Source organism: Gorilla gorilla, chromosome 1, assembly GCF_029281585.2.
Source record: "Gorilla gorilla gorilla isolate KB3781 chromosome 1, NHGRI_mGorGor1-v2.1_pri, whole genome shotgun sequence".
Taxonomy (NCBI): Eukaryota; Metazoa; Chordata; class Mammalia; order Primates; family Hominidae; genus Gorilla; species Gorilla gorilla.
In genome coordinates, this window is record NC_073224.2 from 44,830,350 (window position 1) to 44,845,595 (window position 15,246).

Here is a 15,246-nt window from a genome sequence, read left to right on the forward strand (position 1 = left end):
ACATGGTGTGTTGACAAGGGTGTGGGTAAGCAGTCATTGCTGCTGCGAATATAAATTATTAAACTTGTACATAGATGATTTGGGAATACTCATTAAATTACAGATAACCCAGACTTTCCACTTCTAGGAATTTATCTTATTTACATAGTCACACATTGAGAAATGGCATATATACAAGATTATCCTGAGCACCATTTTATATAATAGCAAAATATTATTTCTTAGTAGAGGATGTAATAGCATTAAAAGATCATCAATAGAGGACTCAAAGAAATTATGACACATCACTGCAATAAAAATCAATGCAGTTTACTAAAAAGAAAATATGGCATGGAGCAGTCTCCATGATACAATATTTAAAGAGAAATAAAACAAGATGGAAAACAGTATGTGAAAAGGAAAAAGAAAGAAAGGAATAAATGTGCTTGTAAATTTATGGACTCTGGAATGATACACAAGAAGCTGATAACATTGGGTGGGGGAGGAAAACTTTTCTCTCACTAGCCTTTTACCATTTTCTACTCTTTGTTGTACCTTGTAAGCCTTGTGAGTTTATCTTAGAAAATCATTACTAAATAAATAAAAATTAAATTAAAAATAATCTTATTCCTAGAAAACATAGGAAAAGGCTCAGAAATATTAGATTTTAAAAGCAGGATATTGGCCAGTATCTACATATCCTGATTATGTGTGAGTTTTTAAATTGTACTGTTGTACATGGGGGAAAAAGATTTAAAAGAAATATTTCAGAAAATTAACAGTAAGGTCATGCTGGGTTTGTGAAATTTGGTTATGATTTTTGTATTGTTCTTTGGATTTTTCTGGGTTTTTTTCCTGAGTTTTCTGTGGTGAGTGTTGGTAGGAATAAAACAAAGAAAAAACAAGTTATAAAACATGTTTGTAAATTTATAGATGACTCCGCATTGTCCATATCACATGGACAAAAAGAATAGAGGAAATACAATTTCCACAGTTTTGAAAAAATAAAGATATAGTTTCATCTTTCTAATGTTTTGCCTAACTTAAAAACACTGAAGGGGCCAGGCATGGTGGCTTACACTTTGGGAGGCTAAGATGGGAGGATCTTTTGAAGCCAAGAGTTTGAGACCAGCCTGAGCAACAAAGCAAGACCCCATCTCTACAAAAAAAATAACAAAATTAGCCAGGTATGGTGGCATGCACCTGTATTCTCAGCTACTTGGAAGCTGAGGTGGGAGGATCGCTGGAGTCCTGGAGTTTGAGACTGTAGTGAGCTGTGATCTGTAGTAGGCCATGATTGCACCACTGCACTCCAGCCTGGGCAACAGAGTGAGACTCTGTCTCAAAAAAAACAAAACATAACAAACAAAAACCCAAAAAACACTGAGGCTCTCTCTTAAACTTGTATTATATTAAACCAGAAATCAACAAAGTGACCATAGGTCCCATGTCACCACAGATATTCATGGTTTATGTCTATTGTAATTCTTAGTAGCGTCCCTTTCAGCCTCAAAAAATACGGTCACCCTTGGTATGAGAAACAAAGTTGAAGTTGACGAGAATCATGGAAAAATAAGCAGAGGAAAAGAAGACAGGAATGGGAGACTCTTTTAAGTAGTTGAACAAGCCCTAATCTCCTTATTTTCTTGAAGCTTATTCAGTTATAACTGAGGGCTTCTCTACTGTAAATTACAGTAGTTACAACATGAACCTTGCATTCCAGAATTTCAAATGTGAATTTTAAAAATTACTGCAATCTATAGCATGGAATTTAAGGTATAAAGCAGAAGAGTATAATAACAGGGGCATTAGAATACGACTGATAAGTTTTATGAACTTAATGGCAAGATTCTTAAAATTTTGGGGCTTTGGGCTTTGATTCCATCTGTAAAAATAGGGTGTGTTAAATCAGATGATCCCAAAATTCTTTCCAGCTCTACAATCACGAATTCATATGAGGTATAAATGTATGTCAGCAATCTGAGATGGAAAAAAAAAGCAAATTTAAATTTTTTTCTCTTTTCTCTCATATCTTGAAAGTATGGTTTTGTCTGACAAGAGGCCTATAATGATACCTGTTTTAATCAGAATTCATTTGAACTCTTAGGATAGTTGTTTTGGCTTTTGTACTGTTAGTCAATTTTTATTAATATTTTTTAAGAAATTATACGTTGATTTTAGACCTTAGTCATTACGAAACTGTTGACACATACCTATTTTAAGTACCTTAATGGAGAGAAATGCTGATATGTATTGATAGTGGGATTGTGGTAGGAAATTTTGTTGAAGTTTATTGTTAGAGACTTTTCTCAAAAATTAAGAAAATTGAACCTATGAGCTGAACTGCTTTTGAACTATTTGAATTACAATTTCTACTACTTTTCTCTGCTTTTTTAGGAAATGTGAGTTCTTCTCCCAGATCTTCTGATTTAGTCAAATTAGCCCAAGAGTGCTGTTACCATAATAACAGGGGCATTGCAGCTCATGGAGTTAGAGTCTTAACTAATATAACTGTTTCTTGTCAAGAAAAGGGTAAGTTTGATCAGGACTGATATTATGTATAAACTTTGGTTTAGACCTTGGACAGAATTCTGTTTGATTTTTTTTTTAATCCCTTATTTTTAGCTTGTGTGCCTTGATCTACAAATTGACTCCTTTCAAAGTGTTCTTAGAGCATGTGTTCTTAGGACTACTTTATCCTTGTGAAAAATAATAAAGAGATGAAGACCTTGGGAGTGGAATTGAAAGGTTTTATGGAGCATTGCCCATTTCCTTCCACTGCTTACCTTTGCATATATGGTGCATATATGGTGGATAGAGATTGCTTAGGACTCTACCCCTTTTGTATAAGGTGGTATGTTCACTTATACAAAAACCTAGAAAATTTACTTAGGTTCTCCAGGGACTTAAATAACAAATAGTTTCACCTAGAGGCAAGTGAATTCACAGACCAATGTGAATTAAATTTTCACAGAATTTACTCTAGGTATATGTGGCATTAAACTGACTTGCATAATCAAGGAGGACATGCAAGGAAAATAATGCACATATTTTGTTGTCTACCTAACATCTTTTGACTTGTGTTCAAGAACAAGAAATGCATTTTGGATATTCCATCTGTTTCAGTGCTGATTTTGATCTTCATTAAGGATTACAAGCTCAGTGGTTCCTCTTATCCCCCCTAGCCTTTAGCACTGCTTGTTCCTAGTACCTGTTTTTTTCTAGCAACCTGACCTTCACTAGCCTTTACTCTGTTTGCCAAGCTCCTGCACTCAGGAAACATTTCTTAAAGTTGAAAGGTGATTCTGATTTGGATAATTAAGCCTGTTTTATATTGGCATCGCAAAGAGTATTTTCTCCCATGTAACACAGAAAACTGCTGTGTGTTCTCAACACTGAAATATATTAACCTAAAGGTAACTAATATATTCAGAACTTTCTAAAACCTTCAGAGAAATTTTAACCCTATGGTAGTGAAAAGATGTTCTAGTGCTGCTATTTCATGAGACATCTAAGAGGTTCATTCTTTATGGTCAGACTTAAAACAGTAATAAGGTTATGTGGAGACCTTATTATTTCCTAAAAGTGGTTCAGCTTTCATTAGAAGCTGAAAACTGTTATATCTTAGGTAAAAATGGACCTGCATAGTTTATTTCTGATTAGGGAGATTAACACATACTGCATAGTTTGCTGTTCTTAGTATTTTCCTTAGCTAAGCTGGTGACACTATTTCAGTTTTGCTTTATTTATAGCTTTGTGGCTTTAGCTCTTGATTTAATGTGTATATTTTTATAAATACTTCAATAAAGTGGTAGAAATAAAGTCTGAAGATAGACTTTACATTCTAGAAGTAATGCCACATGTACTTTTTCAAGGAAGGTTAGGTTCATCCATTTAATAATTCCCTATATCTTAAACTCCTTAATGTTTTTTCTAAGAGAGTGTGTATGCATATATATGTGTGTGTGTTTGTACACACATCACTTGACCATCATAAAGTTTACTGTTTTTCTTCTAGATCTTTTGGCACTGGAACAAGATGCTGTCTTTGGCCTGGAATCCCTACTGGTACTTTGTAGTCAAGATGATAGTCCAGGTGCTCAGGCCACTTTAAAGGTGAAAATTTTTATTTATTAAGTTGTAATAGATATATATGATGGTCTTAGGCAATAGAAAGCAAAGTTAAGCAGACATAGCTCCTGTACTCTTAGAAGTTTTAATCTAAGTGATTAAATCTAACTGATAAAACTACACTGATTTAATCTAACTGATAAAACCACAAAAAAACTGATGACATGACTGCAGCCAACTCATAAATGTTCATTAATTTAACATAAGCGTTCATTAATTTCCCAATGGTATAAGCCCTAGTTTATAAGCCAAGGGAAGAATATTTTAAGGAATTTTCACCTTCACTTAGTTACAGAAATCATCTTAGAGATATGCAAGATTTTTAAAATGTGAAATGAGGCCAGGACAGTGGCTCATGCCTATAATCCCAGCATTTTGGGGAGGTCAAGGTGGAAGGATGGCATGAGCCTAGGAGTTCAAGACCAGCCTGGGCAGCATACTGAGACCCCATCTCTAGAAAAATTTTTTAAAATTTAGCTGGACATATTGGGGCACACCTATAGTCCTAGCTACTCGTGAGGCTGAGGTGAGAGGATTGCTTGAGGCCGAGAGGTTGAGGCTGCAGTGAGCCATTATTGCAAAGAATGAGACCCTGTCTCAAAAAAAATAAATAAATAAAATGTGAAATGAAACTACTCTTTTTGGAGTGAAACATGAAATATAATTTGTGATGGTGCAAAATTAATGAGGAGAAGCATAGTTAATAGAAGTAAGAAACTGTTAGATAAACATTGGCGTTAGCTTGTCTAAGGTGTGGTTTCAAGGAAGTCATGGCTCATTTTAGCAGGTTAAGGAAAGTTGTGATATGGTCATAGTGATGAACAATAAAGATAGTAATATCATTAAGTGAAAGCTAATAAGAAGTAGAGAAGGGAAGTAGACAACATGTGTTTGGCAACACATTCTGAGGGGGATCCTCAGAATCCCCTTGGAACCACGGTACATTTAAGACTTTTTTTAAAAGCAAATCTTTTTTCCAACAATTGTGGGTGTCAGTAAAATGCTGGATTCAGCACAGTGGGACATACATAGATGGCCAAGAAAGGTTCCTGTAATAGAGGAGCTTCCCATCTAGAATAGGCTACTGATGTTTATATAGGGGACTATAATACCAAGCGGAACACAATACATTCTCTGATATTTCACAAAAAAAGTGCAGTTCTAGTGAGAGGTCAGAGTCGGGAGTGATTAACTTTAACCAAGGGTATTAGGGAAGACTTTAAATAAATGTCATATGAGTTGAGTTGTGAAAGATGGAATCGAATTACAGTAACGAGGAAAGATTGTTTGAGCCCAGTGACCACTGTTATAAAAGACTTGAAAGTAAGAATGTACCTGTTTTGGTGGAAGAATAGTGACTAGCCCACTGTGGCTGGGTGAAATAATTTGAGATTTGGAAAAGTAGTTCAGTCATAGAGGATATCAAATAACATGGTATTATGGCTTTGATTCTATAGGTAATGAGGAGATAATATAATTTTAAAGTAATGGTAACCTTTGTCGTAATCATTATTGTTATTTGAATGTCTATTATGTGCCAAACTTTGTTGAAGACTTATATATACATTTCTTTCAGTCCTTCAATAACCCTATAATGAAATGTGTTCTCCTCTTATACACATCAGAAACTTAAGGCTGAGAGAGAAAAGTACCTTGTTCAAAGCCACCTAGCTAATAAGGGGCAAGCTGAGCTTCAGCCCTTGCATTTATCAGACTCTAAAGTTATGTGTGTGCCTGACACCCCACTGATGGCTACATGGCTGCATTGTGAAGGATGGATTGAAGGGCCCATCTTTTCAAGAAATTGGAATTAGGAAGAGATTTATGATGTGGTAGAGAGAATGGAAAAGTGCCAACAGTGGATATTGGAGGCTTGACAAAAGAATCTGTTAGCTATGTAAAAGTGGGAATATTTCTAGGTTTCTAGTTTTTTGGCTGGATATTAGTGATGCCTTTAAGAAGGCCTTGGTAAGAGAAATTCTGTAGCCAAATTGGTTTTTAGATTTCAGTTGAGAAATAAGAGAAAATTGGGAACCTCTTTCCCACTTCAATGTACTTAGAGTCATCTAAGCCATCTTTTTAAAACTGTGAAACCTCAGTAGCCTCAACACATACACACACGTATGTTAATTCAGGAATCTATATTTTTATTTTCATTCTGGGAGATGCTGGCATAGTTTACAAGCCACACTTCAGAAGCAGTTCCTGAAAAGTAATGATAGTACAGTGATGGTGACATTTGGCCTATATTTGCCTCTTCAGCATTATTCCTTATGATTTCCATCTTTCTTAAAAGTATTTTAATAGTCTTAGATTGAAATGAGTGGTTGACGTGCCGTCCTAATTTGTTATTTTAAACGTAGTGCACTTCACAAACCCTAATGTGGGATTCAGTACCTCATATTTCTTATGAAGAAAAATGTTATGCCTACAAGAAACCTCACCCTTGATTTTCCCCAGTAACCTGTGCAAAGCTCTTTTCCTTAAAGCTTCATCTGTATCTTCAAAATGTAACTAGTTCATTTTCTTTTTGACGTGCAGATTGCTCTAAACTGTATGGTGAAGTTGGCCAAGGGCAGGCCCCATCTTAGCCAGTCAGTGGTTGAGACCTTGTTGACTCAATTGCACAGTGCTCAAGACGCTGCCCGGATTTTGATGTGCCATTGCCTGGCAGCCATTGCCATGCAACTGCCGGTGCTGGGTGATGGGATGCTTGGTGACCTCATGGAGCTGTACAAGGTGATTGGACGATCAGCCACAGACAAGCAACAAGAACTTCTGGTAAAAAGCCCATTTTGAATCTCCTTTGAATGACTAGGATCTGGTCTAGTGGGAATTACTTTTAAGTCAACATTACTATTTGACTTTACTTAAAAAACAGAACAAACAGTAGGTTAAATTCATTACCTAAGACCAAAGAGTGTGCTGATGTCAAAATAGAATTGGCTTTATGAACTTTTTACTTTTTTTCACTTTTGATTTAGAAAGCCGTGTTTTGTTCACCTCTAAAACTGCTTTCTTCCGAAACCCTGTCAAATCAGCTTGGTATAGCCAAAGCCTTCAATCTCATGTTTTTTTTTTTATTGCAAAGGACAGAATGAAAATGAAACTTTTATCTTTCTTATACAGAGTAAATAATGAACTAAACCCTGTTTTGTACTTTAGAAAATAGAAGTTAAAAATCTAATGATAATAATGACCATAAATTAGCCCAAATTTATGTTTTCCATTCCAGGACCTCTTTAGCTGTTTAGGATCCAGTTTAGGCTTCTGTAGACCCTTGGGGTTGGGAAAGGTACATGCTTAGAAAGAAACAGAAGCTGTGGAAGCTATAAAATGTTTAGTTGAAAAGTTCTGCAGGACTGAGAGTAGGCTACATTCTAAATAATTGTAAATTAAATGAAAGTTGTAAGGTCGCCATTCCATATTGTTCTGTTCATCTTAATTTAGAATGTGGGAAAAAAATAATGAAATAATTTATTCAAGCCTGTTTTATGTTTAATCCTCCAGAGGGAATTGTGTAAAAGATTGACCCCATCCCATCATTTGCTGCCAGAAAAGGTTACCTTGATGACCAAATGTATGGATCTTTATATGAATCAGCTTTGAAATATTAAGAGGCAGTTAGCTAAGTTTATTTTTTATTGAAGTGGCATTTTGAACTAACGGTCCTGATATCTTTTTTGTGAGTACTACTTTAAGATTGTCTTAAATTATGAAACATAATATTCAAAAAATCTGAGGAATAATACAGTGAAAACTCTTGCATTCATTATCTAGCTTAAGAAAAAGCTATTAACAGTTTAGTTGAAGCCCCTGTTTACCTTGCTGATAGCATCTCCTCCCTTCTCTCAGGTAACCACTTTCCTGAATTTGGTATTTATCATTCTCATGCCTGTTATTCTTTTACTACCAAAGTGTATATCCCTAAGTAATATGCAGTATTTTGCATATTTTTAATTTTATGTAAACTTTATCATACTACTTGTAATCTTTTGCATTTTGCATATTTTTGCCTATTTTGCTTGTCATCTATGTTGGTAAGTCTGTCGCTAGTTTATCCATTTTATTTACGTATCTCATTGTTTGATTATGTTATATAATTTATTCATATTATGGGTATTGCTTCTACTTATTTGCTGTTATAAAGAGTGCCCTGAGTGAATGGAATAAATTAATGACTTCAAAATAAAAAATTAAATAAATGTCATTGGAAAACAAATTTTGTTCTTTTGCAGTGGGCTCTAATTAGTTTTCCTCCCTTTGGGGTAGGTTATCAATGACACTGAATAAAATTAAATGATTTTCTTGGTTTTCTTCTTGCCCAATGTTAGGTGAGTTTGGCTACTGTGATTTTTGTTGCAAGTCAGAAGGCATTGTCTGTGGAAAGTAAGGCAGTAATTAAGCAGCAGCTTGAAAGTGTCTCCAATGGATGGACTGTATACCGTATTGCCAGACAGGCTTCCAGAATGGTATGTGTTACCCTTCTGAGTGAACTGGGTTGCTGGAAATGTCAGGTCATGTATCTTCAATTGTATGATTATTAGTTGTAGTCAAAACTAAAAATGAAGATGGAAGTACCTTTTAGTCATGGGTTCTGAAGATGAGGAAGGAAAGGACCTGATTTTTAACTTTTATCATAAAAGAATGGTATCTATGTTGTTGGCATTAGTAATGAGGAAGTTAAAATCTGGGCCCTTTCTGGCTGTAGGTTGTTAGTGCCACTTTCATTTTGCTCTGTATTGTTATAACCAAGGCCACCTACCACCCGCTGTTTCTATCTTCTTTTCTCAGTATACCACATCTTTGTTCCTCTCCCCAGTCTTGTCATTCTTAAGTAGAAATGGGAAAGCTTTAGTATGCTGTACTCTTCTCAGCCATATGGAAAGCCTAACAAGTTTTATTAATTTTGTTTGAGAGGAAATAGAAACCTTGGTTAGTACAGAAATCCTGGCCGGGTGGGGTGGCTCACGCATGTAATCCCAGTACTTTGTGAGAGGCCAAGGCGGGCAAATCTCTTGAGGCCAGGAGTTTGAGACCAGCCTGGCTGACATAGTAAAAGCCTGTCTCTACTAAAAATAAATTAAAAAAAAAATCCTTGGGGATAAGTCCAGAGACCAAAGTTTGAGGAAGCATTACTCTAGGTGATTGAAGTGCATGTTCTTAATTTTATGTTGCTTCTCAAATGGGGGAGAAGCACACACTCTTGGCAGGACAATTCTTCATTATACCGTTCTGTCCCAAGCATTGCAGGACATTGAGTATCCCTGGCCCCAGGCATTAAATGGTATTCACATTTCTCCCTACAACTACGCCTTCTCCCCTGGGGTTTCTCTCACCCACTAAATAGTTCATCTAGAATAACATAAAAAAGTATTTATACTTCCTGTATTTTGGGCTAAAGTTCTAGACTTGGTTTATAGTTGATTCCATTTATTTTCTCTTTCGGAACTGTTTTAGTAAAGAATTTCAAGCATTATGTTACATAAAAGCAACTCAGCATATTTTCTCTGAGGAAATATTTAGACAGAGTCTCAGCGAATTACATAATATGAGGAATGATTGTTCAGACTTATCCAAGGTTTGGGTTTCTCTTTTAGCTGCTGCATCAACTCTTTCAAATGTAAGAACCTCACCGTGTGCTCCTTCTTTTCTTTTTTCTTTTCTTTTTTTGTTCTTAGGGTAATCATGACATGGCCAAAGAGCTTTATCAGAGTTTGCTGACTCAGGTTGCCTCAGAACACTTCTACTTCTGGCTAAATAGTTTGAAGGAGTTTTCACATGCAGAACAGTGTCTCACTGGGTTGCAAGAGGAAAATTATAGTTCAGCACTTTCTTGCATTGCTGAATCTTTAAAATTCTATCACAAAGGGATTGCTTCCTTAACAGTAAGTCCTCTTAATTCACCTTTGGTGGTGATGATTTATGTGAGAGTTCTCTCCCTTCTCTTTTTGGATTGTCCTATTTCAACTAACTTGAGAAACCTGCTGATATGAAATAGGTCATGGAAATAAACCCTTAACCTTTTCCCCTTTTTAACATTCTTAGATTGATAAAAGTTTATCAGTTTCTTGTTAAAAATAACTGGGTACCACATGTGAAGACGACTGCTGAATCCATGCAGAATGGGTAAGTGGTGTGTAGATAGGATGCTCCCTCTACAGACTCTTACTAGTAAGATTCCAGCCTGTGTGCATCAGTACCACCATCAAACATAAACCCCTGACCTCATCTCATACCTGGAAGCTACTGACTAAGTAACTAAAGTTTCTTGCTTTATAGATAAAGAGAAATTATCAAAGATTCTAGTGTCCCACTTTGTATCTCTCTGTGGTATCCTCCTACTCCACATTAACCATTAGCTAGCTACAATTTCTATGATCTCTGCCAAGAAAATGAAAGGGTTGCAAAGAGATCCTTATGTTTCCTTGAAATTAGTTATATTCCTAAGTAGGAACCTATTCCCTAAAATCAGCATTTTTTGTATTAATGCAAGGGCTTTTTCCCTTTAAAAGTAAAGAAGTTATATAATCAACGTTAAACATTTTAAAAATACTGTCACATGACTTTAAAAATTGTATATATTGAGATGGGACCATAAAACTTTTGGTACCTGTTTACGTACATTTATAACATATCTAAAATATTTTGAATGGTGGTCTGTCTCAAAAGAAATGTTTCAAAGTAGAAAAAACAGGTGTCACTAAAGAGAATATTCAGATTACTGTGAGGCACATATATTTTGAAGTATTATATATATATATATATATTCTGGGAAGAGATTGTTGTTTCCTATATTAGGCTAATAAATGCCTCAGAAAATTAAAAAATATAATTACTGGTTGAGATCAATAGAACTATTTCATTTTCTAGTTTATGTGGAGCAGAAAATTGGTAATTATTTAGTACCATAAGTGGTAAGAACTTTGAACAGACAGGCTTACAAAACAGTGTGAGGCAGATGGAATTAATTTTATGAAAAATTCTGTTGAATATTTGATACTTGTTTAATGATTTGTGTGGTATGTGTATTTAATGAGGCTTGACAATAATTAAGGATTGAATTCTGATACAGGAAGAAAGCACTTGATTGACAGAGAGGAGACCTTGTCTTAGTCTTGGTTCTGCCATTAACACAGCGTGACTTTGGGTGGGTCATTGGGCCTCAGATATTCTCTTTTTGAAATGGAGTTATTTTATTCAACAGATCATAAACACTTGATATGTGTCAAACACTGTTTTTAGGATTAAGAAAAACAGGAAGTAATTCTTCACTTGAGTGTAGTCTACAGGGGAAGGCAGTATGATCCTCAGAGTTGTTGGAAACTTCCCAGAACTCTGATTGTACTGTATACTCTCAGGGTTTTTTTTGAGGACTTTTTTTATTTTTATTTTTTAACCTGTTCATTTGGTAAGTGTGGATTTGACAATTGCTTTCTATCTTTTTAACTGAGTAAATATGAGCATGGGCTGCCCCTTTTAACTTACTGATGTGAATGATCCATACCTGAGATCGTACAGCTTTGAGGATCATGCTTTTTATCTGCTTCAGCCACACTAAACAGGAGAAGTTCAAAATTCTTTGTTTATGGAGACCCGATAGCAAAGTTAGGTGTTTAATTTCTCAATACATTGATTAATGATAGAGTTGTCTCATTTCTTAGGAATAAAAATTATAAAAAGTGTTTATATTAGCCTTCTGTGCTGTGTAACAAATTACTACAAGTTTAGTGGCTTAAAACAATACCTATTTATTATTTCACAGTTTCTGTGGGTCAGAAAAGTCCAGGCATAGGCCAGGCGTGGGGGCTCATGCCTGTAATCCCAGTACTCTGGGCGAGCAAGATGGGAGGATCACTTGAGCCCAGGAGTTTGAGACCAGCCTGGGCAATGTTGGAAAACCCCATCTCTACAAAAAAAAATTTAAAAATTAGCCAGGCATGGTGGCATGCGCCTGTGGTCCTAGCTACTCAGGAGGCTGAGGTGGGAGAATCACCTGAGCCTGGGAAGAGGAGGTTGCAGTGAGCTGAGATTGTGCCATTGCACTCCAGCCTGAGACTCTGTCTCAAAAAAAAAAAAAAGAAGTAGCAGTAGTAGTCCAGGCATGGCTTAGCTGGGTCCTCTGCTCATGGTATCACAAAATTGCAATCAAGGTGTCTGTGAGGGCCAGTCTCAGATATCTGAGGCTCAAGGAAGCTCAGCGTCCTGTTCTAAGATCATGAATTTGTTGCAGAATGTATTTCCTTGCACCTGAAGAACTTGTGGAACCTGGTTCTTCCAGACCAGCAAGAGAATCTCTCACCCTCTTTTAATGGCCTCAACTGATTAGATCCGATTCACTCAGAATGATCTCCCTTTCTACTAATATAAAGTCAATTCATTAGGGACCTAAACTACATCCTCAAAATCTCATCACTTTTGCCATATTCCATTAGTTAGAAGCAAGTTTTGGTTGCTATCCACCTTCAAAAGATGTTATAGGTTTAGTATTCCTTAATGTAAAATGCTTGGAACCAGGAGTGTTTTGTATTTTGAGGTTTCTTTGGATTTTGGAATATTTGCATTATGCCAGTTGAACCTCCCTAATTCAAAATTTGAAATATTCCAATGAACATTTCCTTTGAACATCATGTCAGTTTCAGATTTTGGAGCATTTCAGAATTTGGATCATTTCAGATTTTAGGTTTTCAAACTAGTGATATTCAGCCTGCCCAAGGTGTGGATACCAGGGAACTTGAATCAGAGGAACCAGCTTAGCGTTCTTCCTACAATAGTTTTTTTTTTAATCATTTAATTTTTGTTATTAAATATTGAATAGGCATAATATCTACACATGTATTATGTAGGGCATAAAAAAATACAACAAATATCCAAACATCCAGTTAGAAAATAGGACATTACCATTGCCTTTTAAAATTCTTATATGCTTGTGAATAATACCCTGGGTCACATAGCAAGACACTGTCTCCTAAAAAAAAAAAAGTAAAATTCTTATGTGCACCTCCACATTTGTATACTGTTTCCTTTCCACAAAGGTAACAGTACTTTGCATCTTGTTTTTACTGTTCCATTGCCTTTCTTTATAATTTTTTCTTTTTCTTTTTCTTTTTTTTTTTTTTTTTTTTGAGACTGAGTTTCACTCTTGTCACCAGGCTGGAGTGCAGTGGCACGATCTTGGCTCACTGCAACCTCCACCTCCCAGGTTCAAGTGATTCTCCTGCCTCACCCTCCCAAGTAGCTGGGATTACAGGCGCTCTCCACCATGCCTGGCTAATTTTTGTATTTTTAGTAGAGACAGGGTTTCACTATGTTTGCCAGACTGGTCTCGAACTCCTGACCTAAGGTGATCCACCCACCTTGGCCTCCCAAAGTGCTGGCATTACAGGCGTGAGCCCAATGCCCGGCCCTTTCTTTATAATTTCAACATGCTTTTTTGTAACTCTAAAGAAAGTTCTGTTTTATGTTGCTTGTTTTTGAATTTTATGTAAAAAGGAGTCATATTTTTCTTTGACTTGCTTTGATCATCTAAATTATGTTCCTAAGATTCATCCATTTTGTTGCAGGAAGCTGTAGGTCAATTTCCCTGCCATACAGTCTTGCATCATAAGAATATACATCAATTTATTTTCCCACTCTATAGTGTTGATAAACATTTTGATTTCTCCAGTTTCTTGCTGTTACCAACATACTGCTCTGAACATTCTTGTACATACCTTTTGATGCACTTACTGCAAAGGTTTCTCTAGGACAGTGGTTCTCAACCAGGGATGGTTTTATCCTCCAGGGGATATTTGGCAGTATCTGGAGCGTTTTTTGGCTATCACCACTTGCCCAGTTGTTACTGGTATTTAGTGCAGAGGGAATGCACAGGAGAGCCCCCCTCAACAAAGAATTTATTCAGTTCAGAATGTCAGTAGTACTCAAGTAGAGAAAAACCCTTCTCTAGGGCAGTGGACCTCACTCGGAAATGTGTATATTCCCCCTGCTCCAATTTGGAAGTGTGTGTGGATGTTTCTTTTTGTCACAGTGATGGGGAGTTGGGAAGCATTGCTACTGGTAGTAATGGTCAGTAGCTAAATACCTAATCTCCTGCAATGCTAAGAATACTCCTGTTCCTGTTTAGAGATACTGCTGTAAGATATTACCTAAGAGTGGAATTGCACAGGTTATGTGCATCTTTAAATTGACTAGCTAATACCAGTTTTTTCCCAGTGGCTTTACAGATTTAAAGTCCTCCCAGCAGTGTATAAGAGTTCCTATTGCCATACATTTTTCTCTTTGTCTGGTAGGTTCTAAAGCTTATGATTGGCTTTTCCCAGATTACTAATACAATTAGACATTTGTTTCATATGTTTGACCATTTGTGTTTTATTTTCTGTGAAGTTCCTTTTGAAGATTTTTGCTCATTTTCCTACTAGTTTTTATGTCTTTTTCTTACTGGTTTATAAGAGTACTTTATATGTTCTGGATACTAATCTTTTGTTTGCTAAGGTCAATATGAGGTAAAATTGGCCAGATAATGTTGTAACTGACTTCTAGAACCCCAAAATCATGTCTGGCTCTTTTGCTAAAAGACTAATGTGAGATAGTATCTAAGAAACAGCATCAGCGTGTTTTAAGTGTGTCATGTCATAGAGGAAAATTTTCACTATGCCTCTGTTTATTGTTAAATTAGCACATTTTTAGTATGTGCCTTTTGTTAAAACTACATAGTGCTAGGATCTCCACTAGGACAGTTGCCAAATAGTTAAAGGTTTTCTTAGTTCTCTGCCCACCCTGGCTTGCCTTACCATTTACCTTTTCTACCTAGCTAATGCTACGCAAGACTTACCCCTGTTACCCCTCCATCCTCATTGAAACTTATTTGTGTGTTATAACCTCTTCTTCCTTGGTGTCTTTTCTGTGCTTTCTGAAGTGTCTACTCAGAAATTATTTTTAAAATTAATCTGAGCTACAGGAGTTTGAGGCCAGCCTGAGCAACATAGTGAGACCCTGTCTCTACAAAAAAAAATTAACTGGGCACAGCCAGGCGTGGTGGCTCTCACCTGTAATCCCAGCACTTTGTGAGGCTGAGGCAGGCCGATCATGAGGTCAGGAGATCGAGACCATCCTGGTTAACACGGTGAAACCCCGTCT

The 15,246-nt window shown here is 36.2% G+C and overlaps 1 protein-coding gene across 2 annotated transcripts in view; it reads left to right on the plus strand.

The window, feature by feature from the left end:
- Positions 1 to 15,246, plus strand: part of INTS7 (integrator complex subunit 7) — a 93,917-nt gene that overhangs the window by 50,100 nt on the left and 28,571 nt on the right. For both annotated transcript variants that reach the window (XM_004028360.5, XM_055370910.2), the window contains exons 9-13: positions 2,377 to 2,511; positions 3,998 to 4,095; positions 6,652 to 6,891; positions 8,445 to 8,582; positions 9,792 to 9,998. In XM_004028360.5, coding sequence (XP_004028409.2) covers positions 2,377 to 2,511; positions 3,998 to 4,095; positions 6,652 to 6,891; positions 8,445 to 8,582; positions 9,792 to 9,998 — 818 coding nt within the window. The remainder of the gene's footprint in view (positions 1 to 2,376; positions 2,512 to 3,997; positions 4,096 to 6,651; positions 6,892 to 8,444; positions 8,583 to 9,791; positions 9,999 to 15,246) is intronic.